At 38.8% G+C, this 24683-nt stretch overlaps 2 protein-coding genes across 7 annotated transcripts in view; both read left to right on the top strand.

The window, feature by feature from the left end:
- rhpn2 (rhophilin, Rho GTPase binding protein 2) overlaps positions 1 to 10888 on the top strand; it is a 28026-nt gene extending 17138 nt beyond the window's left edge. The window contains exons 6-14 of one of the 2 annotated variants that reach the window (XM_077520134.1): positions 1557 to 1681; positions 1754 to 1920; positions 2089 to 2433; positions 4547 to 4666; positions 5482 to 5676; positions 5811 to 5857; positions 6921 to 7067; positions 8495 to 8650; positions 10070 to 10888. In XM_077520134.1, coding sequence (XP_077376260.1) covers positions 1557 to 1681; positions 1754 to 1920; positions 2089 to 2433; positions 4547 to 4666; positions 5482 to 5676; positions 5811 to 5857; positions 6921 to 7067; positions 8495 to 8650; positions 10070 to 10306 — 1539 coding nt within the window. In that variant the 3' untranslated portion in view covers positions 10307 to 10888. Of the gene's footprint in view, positions 1 to 1556; positions 1682 to 1753; positions 1921 to 2088; positions 2434 to 4546; positions 4667 to 5481; positions 5677 to 5810; positions 5888 to 6920; positions 7068 to 8494; positions 8651 to 10069 lie in introns of both variants that reach the window. The other variant, XM_077520133.1, reaches the window with a different exon arrangement.
- A 2737-nt stretch (positions 10889 to 13625) lies between these two features.
- The window catches only part of cep89 (centrosomal protein 89), a 17445-nt gene continuing 6387 nt past the window's right edge, over positions 13626 to 24683 (top strand). For 2 of the 5 annotated variants that reach the window (XM_077520126.1, XM_077520127.1), the window contains exons 1-17: positions 13626 to 13869; positions 14344 to 14450; positions 15207 to 15350; positions 15446 to 15656; positions 16085 to 16139; positions 16324 to 16419; positions 16495 to 16680; positions 17073 to 17215; positions 18902 to 18952; positions 19382 to 19465; positions 19545 to 19651; positions 19971 to 20086; positions 20376 to 20556; positions 21173 to 21328; positions 21496 to 21637; positions 22160 to 22232; positions 23753 to 23842. In XM_077520126.1, coding sequence (XP_077376252.1) covers positions 13828 to 13869; positions 14344 to 14450; positions 15207 to 15350; positions 15446 to 15656; positions 16085 to 16139; positions 16324 to 16419; positions 16495 to 16680; positions 17073 to 17215; positions 18902 to 18952; positions 19382 to 19465; positions 19545 to 19651; positions 19971 to 20086; positions 20376 to 20556; positions 21173 to 21328; positions 21496 to 21637; positions 22160 to 22232; positions 23753 to 23842 — 1984 coding nt within the window. In that variant the 5' untranslated portion in view covers positions 13626 to 13827. Of the gene's footprint in view, positions 13870 to 14343; positions 14451 to 15206; positions 15351 to 15445; positions 15657 to 16084; positions 16140 to 16323; positions 16420 to 16494; positions 16681 to 17072; positions 17216 to 18901; positions 18953 to 19381; positions 19466 to 19544; positions 19652 to 19970; positions 20087 to 20375; positions 20557 to 21172; positions 21329 to 21495; positions 21638 to 22159; positions 22255 to 23752; positions 23843 to 24683 lie in introns of all 5 variants that reach the window. The other 3 variants (XM_077520130.1, XM_077520129.1, XM_077520128.1) reach the window with 3 other exon arrangements.

Raw genomic sequence — 24683 nt, 5'->3', positions numbered from 1 at the left:
GGGATGTAACGATATACAAACATCACGATTCGATATTATCACGATATGAAGGTCACGATACGATAATTATCACGATATCGTGGGGGCATTGGCGATATTTAAAAAAGATCACAATTTTGTAAAAAAAAGAGAGCTCATACTAAAAAAAAAGCACAATGTTGTGCTTTTGTACATAACAGCAATGCATATAAACCACCTACAATCTCTAATAACAACAGTGAGCCTCTAACTTCCTAATGCAAGCACACATTGATCGCTTCACAAACAAATTAGGTTCCCCTTCATCTGACAATTAGCATAGATTTTAAACATAGAAGGCCAAAACATCCCTAATGAAAATTTAATTGCACTAATAAAATAGCCACTAGAGGGTGCTACATCTGCACAAATGGAAATCAAACTGACTTTTTTTTTAACAGATGTGTTCCTTTTAAATATTGTGAACATGACGACGACGATATTGTGGCAGTTTTAATATCACAAAATCACGATGTTGCCCTTATCGTGACATACCTAACTAGCAATACATTTGATATTCAAAAAGTCTCAGGAATAGAAAAGCAACAAGAAATTTGCAATTTCGTTTTATAACTGACATTTTCAACTCATTTCCACGGATCTGTCAAAAAAGCCAACTACTCCTTGAGATTTTGTCCAATCGCTACCCAATATGTACCATGCGTACTAGACCGATGGATGATACTAAACCTGAATTGGTCTTTTATGGCACTTAGTCGCAGCATGAAGGTGACGTTTAATGACACTGTGTGAAAACACAAAAGCTAAAAAGACCTGATGAGTCACTGCATCATGACGAAACCTGAGCAACAGCTTTGTCCTTATTAATCCAAAGTTTATTTTGGTTTAGTTATTACATAACTGTGTACAACAGTACCAGACTGAAGTGTTGAACCACCGTGACTTTGGTTGTTTCTGTTGAGAGATTATGTCCTCAGTTGATTGTTTATGTATTCAGTTGATGTGTAATGTTGTGCTTGTGCCACTGTGAGGCGCTCAAACACTTTGTTCTTTTATCGTCCGTTTTTTTTTTTTTGTTTTTTTTTTTTTATCTTTCCTTTTTACTTCCGTGTTAAGGCTGGAGGCTGTTGAGTGCAGACGTGCTTTGTTGTGCTCCGCAATAAATCCGCCACACTTGGCTAAAGAAACTTCATCTTTCCGTCATCCATTCATCCGAATGCATCGTTTAAGCTGCCAAAACGTAACAGTTTCATATGATCTAGCACCAAGTAAACAAATAGTACAAAAGAAGCTTTGTAACATTTTAAATGGTTTTTCATCTGTAAATAATGGAGGGAAATATCTGCAATGTTTTAAGTGCAACAATACGACCCAATCGTTGAGTTGATGGTGCTTCCAGTGACTCCGCTAACTCAAGTCAGTGAACTGATAAAATCAACTCATCTGAGTCGGTGAAATTTCTACATTTTTAGCTGTTAACTATAACTATGTTAAAAAGAAAATTAAACACAAGTATCCTAACCTCTGAATTGTAGTGCGTGATTTGCTACTGGCTATAAAACCGTTTCGTCTGCCAGTCATGCAGGACACCAAGTCGCAGCGAAGCTGGCGTGGAGCTGCTGGCGAAGTACTTCAACCATCTTCCGCTGGTGGAGAGTCGATTCTTCTCACCCACGCACCACAGTAGCATCTTCTTCACCTGGTACAGTCAAACAATGTCGCCAGCTGATCTCCAACGTCACATTTTTATGCAACTTCTCGTCTTTGCCCTCAGGTACGACTCCTTCACGGGCGTCCCGGTGTGCCAGCAGAACCTGTCGCTGGAGAAGGCCAGCACGCTTTTCAATATGGCCGCCCTCTTCTCGCAGATCGGCACCCGCAGCGACCGGCAGACGTCGGCCGGCCTGAAGGAGGCCATTTCGTCCTTCCAGAAGGCGGCAGGTACGAAGATTATGTCAGAGATTTCTCAGGTGTATCAGTTTGGTGACTTGAATTACCGGATGATTTGTTTGTATTGTTACACCGACTCAAGTTAGCGGATAATTAGATGGTATGTCTTCTTCGACTTGATGTGCGAGTCATAAATATTTTGTGTTGCTCTCCTTTCAGGCGTCCTGAACCACCTGAAGGAGACGTTCACACACACGCCCAGCTACGACATGAGTCCCGCCATGCTGGCCATGCTCATCCGCATGATGCTGGCGCAGGCGCAAGAGTGCCTCTTCGAGCAGCTCGCCCTGCCCGGCATCCGCAACGAGGTCGTGACCCTGCTCAGGATGGCGCAGGAGGCGGCCAAGGTGTCGGAACTCTACGACCACGTCCACCAGTCCATGATCCAGACGCCGGTGAAAGACAACGTGCCCTTTTTCTGGTCCACGATGTCCCAAGTGAAGACGAACCACTACCGCTCCATGGCGCACTACTTTATGGCCTCCGCCCTGCTGGACCACCACGGTAAAGTTTATGTTCATTGTTAAAGAGCTGACATAAAAATACGTTGGTGAGTCATCATCAGGGCTAACATCACCTTCTCTGCTGGCTTAAAACACTATAAGAATCAACATGACAAGATTTCACAAAAATGGACAGTCTTTCAAAATGCTTTTTCTGCTCGGAATGGTTCCTTCAACCCGAGTACAAGGAGCCAAGAATTTAGATAAATTGAGCTTTTTGGGGTCCAAAAAAACGGCTTTTTGGGTAATGTTTTTTGTATGATAATAAAAAAAAAAGCCTTCAAATTGAAATGCAACATCTCCTTAAAATGTTTAGTTTCGTCTGCTAATCGGAGAATCACTTAATCAATTGGCTTGTAACACAGGGAAATTGGATGAAATTGATTTTATTTTAATTTTTTAGTTTTTACAAATTTTACTCTGATCATCCTTCAGCATGTCATTTCATCTACAATTGTCGGCAACCAGAGCCCTTAAAAAAGTGTGGACGCCCTGGGGCCGCCGTCCCCGTTGACCATGTCCTCTGCATGCCCCTAATGTAACATAAACTGTATTAGCAATGCGACTGTTTCTTTAGCAAATCAGATTTCAAATTCGCCATGCCAGATCAGTATTTTTATGTCTGCTAAGACAGCAAGCAAAATCCGACTAGCAAAATGTGTTTGTGGTGTTCTGCGCACATAAATACACATAATAATCGGCATCTCTTTTACTTGCTGCTGTGTCGTGAGATTTTTCTAATGTGAACTATGTGCCTTGGCTCAGTGAAGGTTGAGAAGACGCTGTTCTAAAAATAGTTTGATACTATGTGGTGATAGATAAGGAGCTGTTTTCTTTATCTCTTAGATCCAAAGTATGTCCACTATCTATTTCTTTCTTCTAGTTTCCATTCTCCCGTGACTCATGGAGCTGGTCGGTACATGTGATGATGATACTGTATATTCTTGCCAGACATTTTTTGAGATACACCTGCACACTCGATTCAGATCCTAAACAAGTGTGATGCTCGAGGACGGGCTGGCAACTTATGGCCCGTTCTTTAATGCTGCCCATGACTAGCTACATTATCAAGAGTTATGTAATATTTATTGCATTCATTGTCTGTTTTTTCATCTAAAATTGATGAAATGAAATTTATTTAGTCAGATTTTTATTTTGTTTATAAAATACATTGATAAAATACATTTTGAATATATAAATATACATTTAGAAAAAATATAGTATATATTTGAACCATTTTATTAAATAAGATAAATCCTTTTTTTTTTTTTTAAAGAGTAATTATTTTAACATTAAAAAAATTCTAATGTATTTTACATACACAAGTTTACATGCATAAGTTTGCCTCCCTAGCAAATAATATAAACTGAATTATCATTAGTAAGTAACCATTTGTCAATTGCAGTATTGTAAATGCTTGCGATTTCAGATCAAACAATGGAGCTGGACCTATGTGGCCCACGGGTCATACTTGACTATCCAACTCTTGATTGGATAGTTTAGGCTTTCTACCCATAATTATTGTTCATAACAGAGATCATTGGATACATACAAACTGTCAGTCGGGATGTGAATGGTTGCTGCTACTGGATGGAATCACTTTACTCATCTCACTTTAGGCCCCAATGCTGTTACATAAAGGGCTATTTAGAGACACACACAACCGCACGCACGCACCTTTGCGCGCAACACATACACATTGCACACACGCACACACTGTGGTTAAAAAAAAAGTCTTGTTTCCAAGAATTTGCTGAGAAGGAAAAAAGAAAAGTCCCAATAAGAGAGGAGAAGGAAGCCGGTTTCTTTTGTGATTGTGATGACATCTTTTAGCCTCTAATGACTTTAGCATGCTGTGAGATTAAGTGTGGGGATGAAGAGTACTTTGTATTGTGAATGGGACGTTGGGAAAGGGGGGCGCTGAGTAGTGTACCGGTAGGGTGGGGGGCTGCTCATTATGGGATTCCTGTGCAAAAGAATGAATGACCCTGTTAACTGCATGACTGAGAGGGACAAAATGAAGTAAATGTGTTGCTTTATATTGTAAAATATATATTTATTTTAATAATAATAATAAAAAAAATCACCTGTGTGTGTGTTCTGTTTGTGTCCAGTGGGTCCGAGCGACGACGAGGACCAGCAGGAAAAGTCTTTGTCCCAAGTGTATGATCACCTCCCCGACGGTTGTTCTCCTCTGGACATTTTGAAGAAGACAGCTGAGCGAGAGCGAGTTGGTAAGTTCACAATCATGTGACCCAACCGGCTGAATCTCATGCTTCTTGATTGCATAATCTTTTGTTTTTGCCATGCCTTGATTACTTTGAGTATACATATTTTGTTGAGTGGTTTATTACACACTGGAGTTCTTTACTATAATTGGGACTTCATAAATGCATTTGTACATTCGACTTACTTTAATGTTTATGCAGTAATTGTGTGATTTGCTTGTGCGAGTCCTAATACAGGTACCGTATTTTTCACATTATAAGGCGCACCTTCACTGAATGACATATTTTAAAACTTTTTTTCCATATAAAGTCGCTAAAGTAGAGGCTGGGGTTACGTTATGCATCCATTAGATGGTGCTGCGCTAAAGGGAATGTCAACAAAACAGTCAGATAGGTCAGTCAAACTTTATTAATAGATTACAAAGCAGCTTTCTGACAACTCCATTCACTCCCAAAATGAATAAACAGATGTTTTATTATTTTCTCTGAGGTCAAGTATTAGTATTAGCTAGTGATCCAAGATGGCGGGATCATCTGCCAATCGTGCAGGGTCACCGATAGCGTCTTGACAGTGAGATCTGCTGCGGCTCAATATTGATCCATAGATAAGGCGCACCGGATTATAAGGCACATGGTCAGGTTTTCAAAAAAAATGAAGGCTTTTAGGTGCGCCGTATAGTGCGGAAAATACGGTAATCGCCGCCTAACAGTATTTCATTTTTTCTTTTGTTTTTCTGCTCACATCGCTATCACTCCACAAATAAAATAACATCAATATCTTAAGCGACCATTTCCTCCCCCTTCCCCCCCCCCCCCAACAGGAAGAGCCCACATCCGTCGTGCCATCGCGGGCCACGAGGAGGCACTTCGGATTTACAGCTTGTGCCATCACCTCAACAAGCTGGAGGTGCTGCAGGACATCCTGAAGGCCAGCCACCAGCGCTCGCTGCACAAGGCCAGCGACAACCACACAGACGAGGAGTTCGCAGACTACCTGGTCGCCCCCGATATTATCTGTGAGTGCTTCCCCGAGTTTTTTTTATTTTTATTATTTTTTTAAATTGCAAATGAGGACAGTGTAGTAATGATGACTGTTCAAATATCACTCTCTTTGTTTTTATTTATTTATTTATAAATTGTTTTAATATAGCAAAAACTGATCAACATGCAGAGATGGAGGTTCCCGCTGTCTTAAAGGTGAAAGTCAGCGACTTTTTCCAGAGGCTGGTATGTGGGTTATTAATCTACTACTCATAATGTTTGTGTGTTAAAATGTGTGTGCGTGTATATGTACAGTACGTTTTGTCATCATCATAAGCGCTAAACATTAACACTAATGGTGGACAATGGTGCTTGGGAGTTGGGACACATACTGCTATTAAGTGGGACAGAAAAAATGTTTCCCACTAGTAGCAGTAGTTTGGTGAAAGGTATTTTTTGGTCACATTTGGTGGTGGGGATGTGGTGCCTGTATCAAAGAAGAACAAAACCCATTAATAGATAACCTCCACTAAGCACCAAAACAGGAAGTGGTATTGTTTTTGATGGAATTTTGTTTATTTTTGTTTTTTTAGCTGGATTATGCAAAATTGCGGTGCAATGGAGGGGGAGGGGTTTGCCTGTGCAAACTTTTTTTTTTTTTTTTTTTTTTTGTTCCATACAGGAATTAACTGTAATTGCATATCCACTGCAGTAGGTGGCAGAAGGAAACAAAATGAGAAGCACAGAATTAGGGCGACTAACTTTTTTTTATTTATTTTTTTTTATTTTTTTTTTTAAACCTCAATCAAGCATGAAATGTAGGGGATTGTTTTGTTTATTTATACAGCACATTCATTTTTTTTGTTTGAAAGAAGAATGGAGAAAAATAGAAGACTTAATTTCCATTTTGTATAAGGGTGGTGCATCTACAATTTATTTTAGTTATTACTGTTTGATATACTTGTTCTGATGAATTAAAAACATTTCTTTTTTTTGGGGGGGGGGACCTTAACATGCACGAACCCATTCCTGGAATTTGAGATTATAGTTGTTACTGTTCCAGCCTTTGTATGGTCAAATTAAATCCAAAAAGCGTATCATCCCTTCATACAATGACGGACTGATCGGATTTAGAGTAGTCGAGATTTTCCCAGCAGATAGAAACGTATCCAGAAGAAGGAAAGTACAGAATGCTGACAAATCGGATCCGTTTGGGCTGAATGAGATGAACTATCGCGTTGTAATGAACCACACGTCTGACGTATGCGTGTCCACTCAGGGTCCTCTGTCGGTGTTCTCTGCTAAGCAGCGTTGGACGGCACCCCGTAAGGTGCGTCTGCGCACAGACGACAAAGACTTGGGCTTCACCCTAAAGGGGGACGCACCGGTACAGGTTGTCTCGCTGGATCCCCTTTGCCCTGCTGCTGTGAGTAAAAACTGTAGTACTTGTTTGGAATAACTTCACAAAGTGTGGTGATGCCAAATGTGAATAGACTTTTCCTTTATAAACAAAGAGGCGGGACCAAATGTCGACATCGGCTGTATCAGTTCCCCGACTCAACTTGAGGAAACAATTTAATTCATTGTGCTGCTTTGCTGACGTGACGTTGTAATTGCATCTCTCTGTTTGCTGACTGAAGTGAGCGTAAATACAACATATAACACGTATGATTTGGTCATATCCGGTTCACATAAGCACCGTGATTTGGCCGTCTTGGTTCACTGACTTGCGTCAACACGAGAGAGACAGACAGTGCGCATGAAGTTGAAGGCAGCATTAAGGTCCTAAAGAGGTTTATGACCTCGTTTGAGTGGCTTTATGTAACGCCGCTAATCTGTTTCGTAGCCTGCGAGGCTTTTAATTAGAGTCAGCGACTTGTAATGAGCCCAAGTGACTCGTAATTCAATTAAAATCAGGCGCTTTATTCTGGTCCAGTTTATTTAACGTAAAAGGTAGAAGCGAGTCGATTAAAGTGATTTGATATAGGGATAGACCGATAATCGGCCCCGGCCGATTATCGGCGCCGATATTTGGCATTTTGACAAATATCGGCATCGGCCATTTTTTGAATCTGAAGGCCGATAAAGCTCACTGAGCAGGGGATACTTGCGAACGTAGCGAATTTGGGGTTTTCATCAGGATTTGTAAGATGTTCGCAGTCAGTTTGTATTTGTCGTAAACACATTTGGAACATATTCACACAATTTTTGACCGCGAAAATCTTTTTGAAACGTTTTTACGAACCCTAACAAAAACCCCAAATGAGCTACATTCACATGAATTTGTTACTCAGTGAGAAATTATATATAGTTTGAAAGAATTCCCCCCATTTTATTGCAAATGAATATCGGCCGACTTGACTACAAATAATCTGTATCGGTATCGGCCTTGAAAAAACCATATCGGTCTATCACTAATTTGATATTCAAAGTGCGCTGCAGGGAGTTCATGTCAAGCATCTGGCTTCAGTTAAGGTTTGACGGCTTTAAAATAACACGTCTTCAATAAATCTTCAACCCCAAAATGACTCCTCCGCCTTCTCTGGAGTTTATACAGTAGATGACCTGAAAGATGATTCAAAGCAGCAAGTAAAATCTGAGTTTGAGACTCATTTGAGTATGTGGTGTTTCCTGTGAGTCCCTTACTCAAATCAGTGAACACTACAACCAAATTATCTGAGACTGCAATATTTCTGGTGAGTCTGCTATCTCGAGTCACAACATCCCAAAACAAGTTTTGACCGATTTACAAGTCAGTGTTTGCGGATCAAAGTAGGTGACGCGGACCTGGCGTGTAAATATTGACCGTGCGGTGTCAGGAGGTCTGACGTTGCCGTTCGTCTATGATGGCAGGCCGACGGGCTGAAAGAGGGCGACTACATCGTGGCCGTGGGCGAGGCGGAATGCAAGTGGATGGGGGTTGGTGAGGTGATGAGGCTGCTGAAGGACGTGGATCAGCAGGGCGTCGACATCACGGTGGTCAGCGTGCTGGACGGCAACCCGACCATGGTGAGGGCCGTTTCCCACTATGCTCTCTGCTTTGCTTAATTGAGAAGAATTGTCTCATTGTTGGAAAAAAACAATACAAAACAATAATCTTGCTGGAATAGATGCATTTGAAAAAGCCATAATGAGAATAAAGTTGTACATTTTGAGTGGTCTAAATAAATGAGAATTACTGTTTCTCAAGAATAGTCACATTATTTCAATTACAGTAGAGAAAAGGCAAATAATCTTCAAGAATAGTCTTAGTAAAAAAAGTAAATAAATATGTCATCATATGGGAATAAAGTTGAGTTAAAAAAAAAGCACTTTCTTACATAGAGTAGTTACTAGTTACACTAAAATGTTAAAAAAAACAAAACAAAAACAATTTTTTTTTCAACAAATACATAAAAGTAAAGTAAAACCCCTAAGCTTTACAAGAATGAAGTCAAACGCAAATAAAGGCAATTTTTTTTGGGCAGTTAAAAAAATAAATAAAAAAAATAAAAATAAAAAATCTTACCATAATGAAGTTGCATCTCAGACAACATAGGACATAATTGTACAATTGTTGTAAATTTTCAATTTGGAGTAAAATTAAAACAAAACAAAACGTAATTTAATGAGAAATCTCGTTAACGTAAAATGCAGTTTCACATTAAAAGAATTCATGGCAATAATAGTGACTTTATATATATATTAGGGGTGTTAAAAAATCGCTTCGGCGATATATCGCGATACTACATCGCGCGATTCTCGAATCGATTCAATAAAAAAAAAAATCATTTTTTTTTTTTTTTTTTTTTTTTTTTTTTAAGAGCTCAGAATTGTTCATTCGGTAGTCTTACCGATTCAACGTCTTATCATCATTGCCTTTTTTTTTTTTTTTTTTTTTTTTGTGTGTGTGTGTGTGAATCGATTTTTAAACTTCCATTTTTAATGGCAAAATATTCAACAAAACGTCTGACTTCGTGTTAGGATTCACACCTTGAGCATGGAAGAATGTTATATGAACGGAACATTAAGCCTTAATATTTTATTTTAATGCTGTTCAAACATGAAACAGATTACAACCTCTATAAGACTGAAATTTCAGATAAATAAATAATACATTTTCATATAAATCTTACACTCTACAAGCTTACTGATTAGTATTTTCTAAATTTGAATGAAAAAAATCTCAACAATCGACTTATAAATTCGTATCGGGATTAATCGGTATCGAATCGAATCGTGACCTGTGAATCATGATACGATTTCGAATCGTCAGGTACTAGGCAATTCACACCCCTAAAATATATATATATATATATATATATATATATATATATATATATATATATATATATATATAAAGGAACATAACCATATGGAAAAAAACAACCAAAAAACAAAAAACAAAAAAAAACGCATATGGAAAGATATAATTGTGTGTGTGTCCAGCCGGCAAAGAGCGCCACCTTCTGCGGCAACCTCCCCAAGACGTACTCCATGATCTGTTTGGCCTACGACGACGACAAAAACGGCAAGTCGCGTAAACTCAGCAAGAAGTCGTCCTTCCTCAGCTGGGGCCTGAAGACCAAACTGAAGAGCGCCAGTACCGTCAGCCTGCCCACCGCAGAGCAGTCGTGGAACAAACCCTGCCCGGCCTTCCCCAGCTCCTACAAGGACGCCTACTGAGTACGAAGGAGCACTCCACAACACTTACAATGAATGTTTATTACTCTAGACACACACGCACTATACCCTCCCAAGTGAAATCCGCTGATTGAAGAAATTGTCTTTTAAAATGAAATGAATGAAATGTTTTAAGCTGCTAACCGGTTGTTTTTGTCATACAGCCTTAATTAAAAAGGGATCTTTGAGTAAAGTGCCTGACAGCCAGCCAGGTGGTGACATAAATACACTAAATTTGGAAATAAAGTGTAAACGAGTCATCATGCTGCGTTCGGGAAATATACAGGAAATTGGAAATCTCGCTTTCCAACAGAAACAAAAAAAAAAACATGGCAGACGACCATGATACCCGACCCTTTCTTTTAATCCTCACGCGATAATCCCGATAACAAACCACCATGACACATTTTCAAAATATTTCGAATGTTATAGTCATGTTAATTGGTGTGGAATAACGTCACATAAAAAGAGCGTAATCTAACACCCCCACTCAATCTTATAAGAATAAAGTCGCATGTATTTGAGTCAGAAAGTTATGCTATGTTATGAAGAATAAAGTCGCACTTTTAAAATCGTATTTTCTTCTTCTTCTTCTTCTTCAAAAAAAAAAAAGTTCGGAATGATAGGAGAATAAAGTTGCATTTATCTGAGTATTTTTCCCCCCAGTTTTTTAAGCAAGATTATGATGATATGGTTTATTTTTGAGGGAAAACAATGTAATTTCATGAGAATAAAAAAAATTTGCCCAATGAACTTGCAATATTACGTGAATGAAGTCAAATTAATTTTGAATATAAACTGTGATTGCATTAGAATAAAGGTGCTTTTTTTTTTTTAATTAAAAATAGAGATTCTCTTGAGAATCACATTTCCACCCCAACATTGCAATAACTTCACATTAATTCAAGAAAAAAAAAAAGTCTGAATCTTATGACGATAACAACAGTAGTGAGTAAAAATAGGTGTAATATTGTGAGAATTAAGTTCTATTTTTGAGAGGGGGAAAAAAACCCCCATTAATTTTAGGACTAAAGAATTGTGAGTAAAAACCTGAATTATCTTATGCGAAATAGTTTTGTTTTTTTTGTTTTGTTTTTTTTTTTTAAATTAAAGAGTCACATTCATTGGAGGGTAAAAAAAAAAAAAAAGTGTAATCTTATAAATATACAATTTTAATAGAATATAGTCAATAATTTGAGGGGGAAAAAAAGTAAACTCAGGAAAGTAGTCACATTTCTTAGAGTAAAAAAAAAAAAAAGTCGTAACCTAAAAAGAATGAAGTCTAACCGGTCAAAGTTCACGCCTGTTTGTCCTCGAGTTTACGAGTACAATAACTCCGCCTGCCACTTGTCAACTTTAGTTTTCGCAACTTTGTTTCTCAAAAGTGTGCACAGATTCCAAAGCTGAGCAAACCCTTCAGTTAGTCCCCCGACCTACAAAGAGTCCCTGTCGTTAGATGAACACATTCAATTTGTCCAAATATTTGCATCATGATTTTTTTTATTTTTTTTTTATTTTGGAGTGTCTGTGACGCAATGTAAATACACAATGTTGATTTAATGTTTGACTCGCGTGTACCACTAAATGCCTCAAAGTTATGGAAGTACAGTATATCTGTGCCATGTGAGTGTGAATTTCAGAAAAAAAAAATGTTAGCATCTACAATCTCTAATTTTTAAAACAATCATATTTCTAACATTCAGTGCCAAAACAAATTTACAGCCTGCTAAGATTTAATTTTTTTTTCCTTTTATTGTTATTATAATTGCTGGGATTTTTCTCTTTATTTTTAATGCTGAGATAAATGAAGATTTAAAACAAAGTTTTTGAAAATCTAATTGCAACTCAAATTGGCACAGACACACTTCCATAGCACGTCCATAATAATCATAAAGCATCTTGTAATACGAATGTAGGAGCAGACTGACCACCTCACCTTGAATTGAACATTCCACGGAAAGACTGCGGCCATTTTTGCTGACACTTTTGCAGTGTTGGACTGATCTCTCTTGTCTACAAAGTAGATTCTTATACATGTTTGATAATCAAATTTATTATTTATGCCGTATGAAAAATATGATGTTCCTGTTGGGTTTTGTGTGGTTTATGAATGGAAAACATTTTTGCACGTTGAAGGAATGTATGTATTTTATTCCCTTTTTGTATGTGTGTGCGTGTATGCTGGTACATTGTCATAAGAAATCACTCTGACGCGTTGTACTTGTGCCATGTTGTAAAAAGTGCTCATCATGTTGATTAATAATTGTATAATCCTGAGATATATGCATATACTGTACACCCATGTCATATATTACAAAAAAAATTTGTGTTGCTAACTGACTTCCATTCTGGGGCTGCTGTTGTTGTATTATTACCTTCTGTGGTGTATGTAAATGTTTCTCTGGAAATTCTTTGTGTCTTGTGTTGAATCAAATCTTAATAAAATGAAGGGGAAAAAAACATTTTTTATTTTTTATTTTTTTAATAAACTTGCAAGCACGTTGGCAATGACTGAAATGACTTTGGTCACCCAGCATGTCAACAGTGTTGTTTTTCAACTCACATGACATCCTGCTAAATCCTTTTACATGCTTTTCTTCACCCGTACGCTGCAACCTAATGCAAAAGAACCACAATATGTACTAAATGAAGGGTGAAAAATATTCTAAGGTAGTAATTGTAAGTTCTAATTTTAAAAATCCAATTAGACATTTTAATTTCATTTTATTTATTTTTTGTTATTTTTACTAATATCAATAATATTATTAGGCTGCTTATCCTGACTATTTTAACACAGACAAACACCTGATTTATTAAATTCAGTCAAAAATATTTATCTAGGGTGAGGCTATGCGCTATAGAAGACTTGCATGTTTAACTTATTTTATTTAAAAAAATCTTGACTACAAATACTTATTTTTACAAATAGTCTACTTTTATTTTAAATGTTTTTCTCCACTGGTATAAACAATGTTAATAAATTGCTTGGAAGCAAAAGACAAGTGCTATATTAAATAAAATACAAAATAATGTTTTCAACGTAGTCTTCTAATTTTAAAGATGAAAGTGTGCACGTTTTCCAATCTATTTTCCCCAACATAAGCAACTACAGTGTGTTGATTGTAAGAGAAACGTATATATTATATTAATATTTAAAATTTATCATTAAAATAATCTTGGACGAAATCTATTGAATCTCGTTAATGGAACGTTGTCGCCCTCTACAGGCAAAAATAATGACTAGGCAGGCGGTTGCTAGGCAAAATCAAGCGCGCTGCCGATTGGATGGAGTAGAAGCTGCGAGCCAATCCGAGCTGCGGATGAAACGAGGTGCCGGTGGTGAAGCGTCTAGATACGAGGAAGCCACAAGTAGAAACCTCAAACATTAGCATTGTCCATAGAAAAACCGCTAATAGTTTGAATGTTAACATTGAAACAATAACCACTAATTTTAGTGACGGAATAGCCTCCAGCCATCACGGCATTGCTTTAAATTCGAAGCACTGAGACGCGCGCCGTCCGCCATGTTGAAGCTGAACTTCTGGAGGGAGAAAGACAAACAATTTGTGAGTGTTTGTCCACTGATGTTTTTGTATACTTAAGTATTGACATTGTTGCATATCTACTGGAAATGCACTAGGTCGGAACGATGTTTGAGAGGGGACAGAAAACGGAGGGAAAAGGACAACTGAACAAACGAAAAACAGAACTTAAACAGTAAATCAACGGTCACGTGACATACGTGTCATTTGTACACAGTTTCCACTCTATAACGCGGTTCACCTTTCGCGGCCTCACTGTTTCGTTGATTTTTTTTCCAGAGCAATTTTGCGTGCTTTTCTTTTATGCTGAAAGCATTCTCACTTATGTTGGTTTCTAATTTTTCCAACGGTGTACCTATTTTTAGAATCTATGAAGGTTTGAACATTGAATATACCAATTAAACGATAAACGCCACCACTTTTGTGTCATCCCCTCAACTCAATGTGCAATTAGTGTGTTGTGTGTGATCTCCCGCATGTATGTCTATGTGTGTGTAGAAATACATAGCCCATGGTTTGGTCCCCGCCGCCTCCATCGCCCCCAAGGCTGCTGTGCCTCGTACCCCACCCCCGCGCAGCCCCGCCCCCTCACCCGAGAGACCCAGGTACCCCAAGTCACTTCTCCTCATCTTCCTACACTTCCTCTTGTTTCTCATCAGTCTGCTCTCCCTCCATCCTATTGTTCATACAGTGCTTGACAGGCGTTGGATGCAATGACGTCAGTGCAAGCGTCTGGTGTGATGTATTAACATGTCAGGGCGGGGGAAGTGAGTGTTGGTTGTTTTACGCCCTGTTCCATTGCTATGGAACGCAGACAGCTTCCTGGCAATTTATTACAACTTAATTTAGTAGAACTTAGACAACACTGTAGTGGAATATATTTAATATTATAAAAAAAAAAAAACAACAACAACATATGTATGATTATATACTCTTATTTTGTTATAGTCTATATCAGCCACGTCACCATTCACAGGGTCCGAAACTTCTATTGTTTTCTTTCTTATCCTTTTACATTTTGTTTTATACTACAAACGCCAATGTGTTGGTCTGTGGTTTTATGTTCTGGGGAAAAAAATACTATATTTTGAAATGTATTATTGTGAATACATTTCATTTTACTCTACAGGTGTCAATATCCTTCAGTGAGTTTTTTATTTTTTTTTTTCTGAAAATGTTATTTGGTTTCTTATTCTTTTTTAATTGTAATCTTGCAGATATCAAAATGGTCTGTCTTTTTTTTTTTCAGAAAAGTTGAATACTTTCCTCCTTATCATTTTTTGAAAATGTTTTTGTATTTTGTGTTGTTTTGTTTTAATCTGAAGATGTTCCGTCAATTAGTTTGTTTTGTTTGTGCGCAGATCGGCCTTAGCGGCTGCCATTTTGTCTTCTTCGCTGACTGGACAGACATGGGCGCTTCCGCCGGCCCGTCCCCGCTCTTTCTCTGAGAGTGACCAGTCGGAGTCGTTGCTTTCTGAGCGCAACGTCAGCACCACGTATATGCGGTGACGCACATGCTCCATCCATCACTATTCATGCTATAAAGAGCCTTTCTAATGCTTTTATCCCCACTTTAACTTGCATTGTGCATCCTCCTCAGTGATCGTTGGTCAGAAGGCTTTGTCGCTCGTCCACGTCTGCCTTCCCCTGACCACTCAGAGGAAGAGGTGCAGTATCAGGCAGGTGAAGAGGAGGAAGATGAAGGAGGAGGCATGGAGGAAGAGGAGGAACATGTCTACCAAACTCTGGACAGACAGAAAAAATGTTCAGATGCAGAAGCAGCAGTACAGTCTTTGCCGTTGAAGCACTTGGTGAGGATCAAGACAATTGACAAGTCAGTTTACCGAATACGGATCGAATCATTTGTCAGGAAATGACGCCAAACACAAAACTAAGGATCAGGAGGCAAGTTTATTAATGCATTCTTTAGCGTATTAAATCACAGCTCTTGAAATCTTACAAAAGAAAACCTCAGAAGCAGGAAGTACCAGAAAAAAAAAAAAAAAAAAAAACAGAAAGAAAAAAAAAACTCACCACATTGTGGTTCGACAAAGTTGACATTGGCAGCATGGGGAATGAAGTGAAACCAGACTTAGACACTGAGTGGCACTGTTTTATATAGTATGACTCCAAAGGGATCCTGTACCAGTGTTGTATCAAAAGAAATTGTTTCAATTGGAAGTGACTAGTGGTAGTATTATTGTTAAAAAAAAAAAAAATGTTTCTCCTTGTCTTTCAGACAAGTTCGCCCCAGTCAAGTCCGATGTTAGCCAACAGGGAATCTTCTCCAGGTAGTAGTCATGTGTCACACAAGATCTCATTCTCCAGTTAGTTGATGCTTGAAACATGCAAACTCACAACCAAACTATCATTCTGTAGGCCGCAAATGACCCCCAGGATGTGAGTTTGAGACCCTGGCTGTTTGATAATATGCATGATTTTCATTATTTGTGTGATTTTGGTCCCCTTTTTTTTCAGAGTTCATGAGAGATAACATTGTGCTTCCTCGAGCCAGCAGCAGCAAGAAAATTAAGAAGAAAAAATACTCCACAAATCATAAGGAAGACATGCCGTGTAAGCGTCTACAACCTCTACTCTGTTCTTCTTCTCATGACCCGAAGCACTTAATATCGTCTATATGCTGTGCAGCCACCAGCCAATCCAAAGAACCAAAAGCACGGAGTCAGCCATCTCAAGAGGCCAGTGTCCTGACTGATGACGCAGAAGCAGTGAAGGCCCTGAAGGATAAGAATGCCATGCTGGAGCAGAAGCTGCAACACCTTGAACAGGAAGTCAGTCGTGTGCGGGCCCAGCCAGTCAGGACCTCACCTAAAGGTACAAATTTCTTTCAACCTGAAATAGTTGCATTGTCCAAAAAAGGACAAATTATGTAATCTAGTCGGTAATGTTAAAAAAAAATGTTTTAAAAATTCTTATGTTGAATCAAGAATGAAACCCATTTTACCAAAACTGTATGATTCAATCCAAAAGTGGCTATGATAGTGCCGAAAAGTACTATTTGATGTAAACTATATATTATGAACATTTACCGTAAAGATCTTAAATTGAACATTACAAAATGAGACAAAAATCCCCAACCTTGTGAACACAATTACATTTGCGTTAAATAGCTATAATTTTTAAATGAAAACAAGCAAGGTGACCCCAATTGGCCAGCATAAAGCCCAAAGGGTTTAATCCTGTAAAGTGTTTGTTTCTTTTTCCAGGCATTCAGGCAGAGCTGCGGGACGCAAGGCAGCAGGCGCAGGAGCTTGTGGATGAAAACGACGCCCTCAAACGCAGCATCCATCGCCTCAGCGTGGAGTTGAGCGCCTACCAGACCAAATACAGGCCACTCAACAAGCAGGAGGTACAACCAACAACACGCTTACTTCTGCTGACAGCCACAACAATCATCCATCAGTCCGCTGACTTTGCGCGAGACGCGGAGTACAATATGGATAGTTTAGTAGCCAATTGTAGGGCACATACAGATAGACAATCATTCACATTTACACCTATGAACAATTGAGAGTCTTCAGGATATGGAGAACATACCAACTCCACACGGGAAGACCCAATATATGATTTAAACCCTGCACATCAAACTGTGAGGCAGATGTGCAAACTCTTTCTCTTCCACGTTGCCCTGCAAAAATCAATCAACCTGCACAAACATTATGCCACTACAGAGGAGTACAAGTGATGTAGGAAAAAAAAAAAGCCCAAAAAACAAAATGTGCGTGTTGATCCTTTGACGCTTGCTGAGCTGCTGCTTCTACGTTTTGCTTTACCTTTGTGTTTAATTAATGGATGTTGGTGCAAATATGAGCAATTCACTTGATTATTAATTCCGGCGATACCTCTAAAACGCCTCCAGGTGACAGTATCGCCCTGCAGATTTGCTGGGTGTTATTCAAGGTTGAGTAATTTGAAGTGATTTTAGTTTTCCATCACAGAATATAATTGCAGGATACATGGCAACAATAATGTAGCAACCAACATTTATCAGCAATCACATGCTACTTTTTTAAGCAAAGTGTGTTGCTAGTTAAGGGGAAAAAAAAACATTGGTAGATATGACAATTTTTAGGGGAAAGGAGGTCTTTGTGTGTCGGCTGCCTGCGCTTTTCATCATAGCAGCCTCATGCTGTGTCCTCACACTAGGATGTCCACATTTTCAACAAATTCAGAGCGGTGGCCATCATTCCAGGCGGCGGAAGCTTGAAATAGTTTTCAATTATACCAAGGTACTCTATACACACTATATAAATAAAAACTTTAAAACCAATGAGATACCAAAGATCTGTATCAAAAATTTCTTTAAGGTGGTGTTATGGAGAGCGGCATTGAAAAATTCTAATAACTACTAAAAAGAGCATTCACACATGCTATTCTGTACCTATTTTTTTTTTTTGAATCATTATTGTTCCCCCTACATTTAGCCATTAATCCCTTTCATATATCTTATGGATTTAAACTATTCCAGCATATGTTATGCTAGCTCAGGACATCCGGATTACCATTTTTTTTTCTTTACATCGTCCAATCCAAAGTGCTGATGATTAAAAAGAGCTACCTCCTTTTTGCACTTTTTGATTCTCAATTCAAGTAATGCAAACCATTCCTATTTCAAATTGTGTAACTCATTCAGGACATATTTGGAGCAGTTTTCAAGTAAGACAAAATTCCCAAATGGAGAGAAATTTTAAATATTTACCTCCTCTTTCCAAATTTCCCCACCAATTTAAACAATTTAACTTCAAAGTGTTCACCTCAGTGCAAACTTAATTTAGATTTGTGCTTTCTTGACTCAGGTTGCTATCTTGCTATGTGTTAGACGAGCAACCGTGTGTTAGCATTCTAGCAATTCTTATTATAATAGTACTGTAAGTAACTTGTTTTTTTTATTTCTCCAATTCCCACATTCAACATTTCTTCCATTTTAACTCATTGTACAGCATTTCATCTTAGCGTCAGGTCTTAAGCATTAATACACAATTTTGGCAGAAACTTCAGTCTCTTATTATCTGTGTTGTTATGATGTATGTTGCAGAGCTCCAGATTCAGCAGCCTACCAAAGACGGGTTCTCCTCCACCATGGCTGGTTAGTACCATATGGAAACTGCCTGACGTAAGCTCATTGCAGTACTACTTTGTGCCGTAATTGTTGCATGTAAATCAGGAGATTTATCTTTAAATATTTCATATGTGTTAGTGGTATATCATTTGCGTTGTAATCACAAAATAATGTTTTTCTTTCATCAATAAATATTATAAATTTGTGACTAGTACATTTATTGGTACTACATATAAATTAAATGATATCAATGATTTGTAGTTATTTCCGATTTTAAATGTTGAATATTGTAGGGTTTTCTTACCAAAAGTCATCTTAAGGTAAGTCTCTTAATTGAATTTATTTTTTTGGTGTGAATGTGAATCCTTATTTATCTTTATGTGCCCTGCGATTGGCTAGCAATCGGTCCATTGCATGCCCTGTTGACATCACGCCTCTTGTCCTTGGTTGTTGTAGGTCGACATGAAGTATTTGTCTCCTCTGATGTTGGCATACGAAGACATGTTAAATGACAAAGATGCTCTTCTGCGCACTGCTGAGGTAAGATACATGTAAACACCACAGCTAAAACCAATTGATTTTAGTACGGATGACAACAGAATGTGATTGATTGCCGCAGGAGGAGGTGAAAAAGCTTCGGGTGCATGTAGAGGAGGTGGTGAAAGAAAATGAGATGTTTCACCGTCAAATGACCAAGAAGACTGTAGGCCTCAGCCAGGAGGAATGGTAAATACAAGGCACAGCTTCATGCATTTCATTTTTGTCATGATATTGTTGTTTTATAATAGATTAGAAAACATCCAGTGAGTTGACACATTTCTTATGAAATTATGTCATGAAAGAAGATCCGATGATGAGAGGAGAATGACGGCTGAAGAAAAGATGAGATGGCATATGAACGGTTGAGAGAGGTGTTTTGATTATTATATTATATGACAACATTACAGATATGATATGAGAGTAGGATTTGAAATGGCAAATAGGGTGAGAGTTATTTCAGTCAGTTGTGTTTGTGAGAGGTAATCGTGGATGTATGTATGTGCAGCCATCAATTGCAGCAGCAGGCCATTCTGGTGTTGCAGGAGAATCAGCTGCTGATTGAGCAGCTGGAGGCTCTGAATGCGAAGAACGAGGCCGAGCACAGAAAACGCCTGTCTGAAGGTACAAACAATATGCCTATTCATCAATTATCCATCCACCAGCCATACAACATCTGTTATCCATACATCCATGCATCCATTTATCCATTGTCCATATATCTATCATATAATCATCAATCCGTCTAAATCCATCATTTGTCATCCTTCAAGCCATACATACATACATCATCATGGATCCATCCATGATCCAGCCATCTTGAATCCAGTATCCATCCATCCATCCATCCATCAATCTGTCATCCATCTACCTATCCTTCCATCCATCAATATCCCCGTTCTTCCCTGTGCAGTGTCCCGAGTATCCAAGCAACTGATGCTGCTTGAGACAGAAAACCAGCGTTTGCAGGAGGACGTGGACACGTGTAAGAGAGAGGCACGCCAAAGCGAAAGGGAGGCCCACACCCTGAAGACCCGCCTCGAGGACGCCGTCACCTGGGAGGAGCACTGCAGCATCGCCGGGAAGCTCAGGCGGTACTTGGATTGCTTCCCCTATGGTGTCATCACCCTTACTGTCATACAGTGCATCCGGAAAGGAATCACAACTCTTCACATTTCCCCATTCCATTATGTTACAGCCCAAATTTCAGAAGTGAATAAATTAATTTCCCCTTCAAAATTTAACACACAACACCCTACAATGGAAAAATCTTCCAAACAACAAATGTATTTTAAAAAACAAAAAAATCACATCTATATGTGTTGACAGCCTTTGCAATGACACTCTAAGTTGACCTCAAGTGTGTCCTGTTTTCTACAGCTTAATTTCAGTGAACCTGTGTTAAATTCAATTGATTGGACTTGGAAAGACACATACTTGCCTTTATAAGGTTGTTAACATCGTTGACAAAGGAATTGACTGTTGGCTTCTTAAGACAAGATTGTGGAAGAGTACCGAAAAAAAAAATGCTGCTTTAAGGTGAACATTTTCCAGATGCACTGTAAATGCCTAGTTTATAGTAAGTGTACGCACATTACATTGATTTTTATTTAATGTACATACGTGTATTGCTTTAACAGTGTAGTAGGTGTGGGATGCTTTCACATGCAGCATTAAGTTCCATTTTCTGGTTCTTATCACGCTTCCCAGGCAACTAGAGCACGAGCAGAGCAGGAACAGAAGTGAGGTGGACGAAGCGCATGTACTCCGCCATAAAAATCAAAGTCTGCGAGCGGACAAAGCCGAACTGATGGCGGCTGTGGAGAGGGCGCAGGCAGAGCTGAGGAGCAGTCGACAAGCCAACAGGTGAACATGAGCGCAATTTAGTATTTAGCAGGATATCCATACATCTAGCCATCTTCTTTATATGATCCATCCATCCATCGTCCATCATAGATCAGTCATCATTCATCTAGCCACCATCGTTCATCTAGCCACAATTGTCCATTCCTTTGTACTCCCACGAATTGCAGGAGGACGGAGAGGCGTCTAAGTGCCCTGAAGCAGCAGAAGGACGAGTGTGTGCTGAAGGAAGGCGAGACGCGCACTTACCTGGAAGTCCTTGTTTCCGTGGCGGATCGCATCTCGCAGGAGCGTGACCAACTTGTACAAATGGTACGAGATGACTATGCACGTATTATGCACACAGTATGCACTCAGTCAGCAGAGCCAAAAACCAATAGAAGAGAAATCCATTTACCATTGGTAAAGAAAACACAAAATGGTTGATGAGCTAGCACCATCCAAAAAAATGACAGCCTGGGTTCTTGTCTCGGACAGGTCCCTTCCTGCATGTCATGATGCCAGACAGCCACAAGTTAGCATTACTCACTTCAAGTTAGATTTTAAGGTCCCCCACTGGCAACTATATACAGCAAGCGACACAAAAAAAAAATGTGAACCGTCTTGTTGCCTGACATGCGAGACCTAAACATATCATGCAGGAGCTCAGTTCCCTGGGCGTATATTTAGTTTTTTCTTTGACTTTTTTTTTTGTGTAGTAGTGGCAGCCTCAAATTTTGAAGAAGAAAATACGTGTTGCCAAAAACTTCATCTCATTTTCATTATTGGGTGTTGTATGTAGAAAAAAAATGACTGAAAATCAAAGTGAAGAGCAGTGAATACTTTGTTTTACAGGACAGAGCACAAAGAATGTTGGGAAACGTGTGGCCACGTAGAAGCAGTGTAGCCTCAGAACAAAGGGACAAAGGTAGCGTCAATCAGCAGATGAGGTACAATGACTTCAAGAACACGTGCAGGCAAACTTTATATCATGTTAAATTGTAGCTACTGGAAGGATTTTATGACAGGGGCTGTGTGGAGGTTGAGTTAATGTGTTGCATTAATCCACGAGGATGTGTCCCGACCATCTCTAAGATTCTGCATAAGTGGGACAATGATGGAGCCCACCTTCGCCCACTCTCGGCACAATTGCTTTGGTTTTCAAGCACACTTCAACACCGCGTTCATATTGCGAAGCAGCTTAAAGGCAAGATGAGAGACTTGCTTGAATAGCCAGAGACAATTGACTACTGGCCCAGTCAGGCTTCAAATGTAGATTTACCTGAATTGTTATACCAGAGAAAGGTGGCAACAAAACGTCTTGATGAACAATATACCCTTCTTCATCGTTATGACCTATTGCATCTCCAGTAGATATTTCAAGCAGATTAGGAAGATAGTTAACTCGGGACAATATATTTGAATACGTCTGATAATCTGGGCCTTTGCTTACTTTGATTGTGAACGATTGGAAAATGAATTCAGCCCAATTGTCAGTACTAACCAACTTGTAAACAACTCGCATTTTATACACAAATTTGGTATGAAAATGTTTTCATTCGATAATCACAACAATGAAGACATAATATACACTTTGCTATGCATTGTGGAGTCCCAGTTTTGGGGACAAAACACTGGACTCTATTGTGTGCATGACCATGACACTTTTAAATGTCAACACAACACATTCAGACTTTTAAAAAGCAGCAGCAAAAGGTCAGACTGACACGCGCCGGCCCAGATGGAGCATAATAGGAGCCAATTTGTGCACGTGTGTGCGCTGGCGCTAAAAGTGTGTTGTTGCTTGTTATCCGAGTTGTGCACATAGACGGCTTTGGGCCATTAGAGGCACAATTTTCGTAACATATGTCTGTAACCTTCAAAGTGCAAGTAGACAGCTTTAGTTTTACTGAAATTTACTGTACAGTGGTTTGTGGTTTACATTTGACATTATTTTTTTTTTGCAGGAGTTAGAGACCAAGCATTTGGTCCAGTTGTGTTTTGTGCTGGTATTTTCCGTGTTTGCAGGTTATGTATGGAGCAAGTATTAGGCTACTGTGTGTTTTAATACAGTACAATAACAGTTAATTTTTTTAATTTTTCTTGTGATTTTTTTTTTTTTTTTTTTTTTTTTTTTTTTTAATTGGGAAAAAAACACACACCAAAAGTTTTTTTTTTTTTTTTTGACTCAGTCATACTGAGCATATATTGCCAACAACTTTTGGATTAGGACGCTACAGAAAAAATACAAAAATATACGAATGTGCATGATTAAGTGCAGTCTTCAGCAAGTAGGTTTTTTTGGACACACTAAATACCGCAAGTAGGTGAGTTCACAAATGGTGATGCTTGACCCAGCAGGCTGACATTATCTCCTTCAAGCTTCTGTGGTTCAACTCTTGCCTTCCTCTCACAGACCTGTCTGTCACGCCTCCTTTTCCTCCTCAGGCCTCCCTACTCCAGCAGGAAAAACAGGGATTCATTGGCAGCATCCTGAGCGGCACCGTCCGATTCGGGAAGCTACAGGAGCGCGTCAAGGTAAGTTGCTTGAACGCTATGGCCTGCACACCAAGTTTTTACATTAGCAAGAGTCTTTTACCTCAAATCATTTGTTAGTTGACTTATTTGTTAAAGTAAATAAAACATTATTAAAATAATAACTTGACATGCATTTAAGTTGTGTATCTTATTTCATTAAATAAAATTTTAATTAGATTGTATTGATATAAATGAGGGAATAAGAATAAATAGTTTGCCACACACTTTTCAAAAAATACTTTAGTAATTAATTCAAATGAAATTAAGTACAATTATTATTACTTAAATTATTAATGTACAACTCAATATTTATTTTACATATTCTACCTACACATTTTCACTTTTTTTTTTTATTACTGATTTTATTACCCAGATTATGTCCATTTTAAAAATCAAATGTGATCATTGAGTGCACAAATTTGCCCATTTCTGCTCGGTTACACCTCCACAAACAATAAAAGGCAGCTCAAACAATTATTATCTTCGTATTGATCGATAACATGTCGTAGCCTCGTCTTTTGTTGTCGTTCGCCACACGATTGGCGCCGGCCGTCACCAAACAGCCATCTCTCAACAGGGTTCATTACGCCTTCGAGGTCCCGTTGACTGTGCGGAGGCCAGATGAGCACAATCAGCGCAGGGAAAGGAAACATGAGCTGTTTATTATACAGGCTACTGACTCCAATTAGGCATCATTAGCATCCGCTTGCCAGTCATTACCGCTCTCGCACACCACGACTTTGCAATGAGGACCGCAATTTAGTTTGTGTTCGTCTCCCAATAAGCGTTACTTACATGAAGCCTATCAGGCATTCAACTATTGAACTTGAGAGCATATTAG

The sequence above is a fragment of the Festucalex cinctus genome, chromosome 4 (assembly GCF_051991245.1).
Source record: "Festucalex cinctus isolate MCC-2025b chromosome 4, RoL_Fcin_1.0, whole genome shotgun sequence".
Lineage (NCBI taxonomy): Eukaryota > Metazoa > Chordata > Actinopteri > Syngnathiformes > Syngnathidae > Festucalex > Festucalex cinctus.
This window is presented reverse-complemented; position numbering and strand designations above follow the sequence as displayed.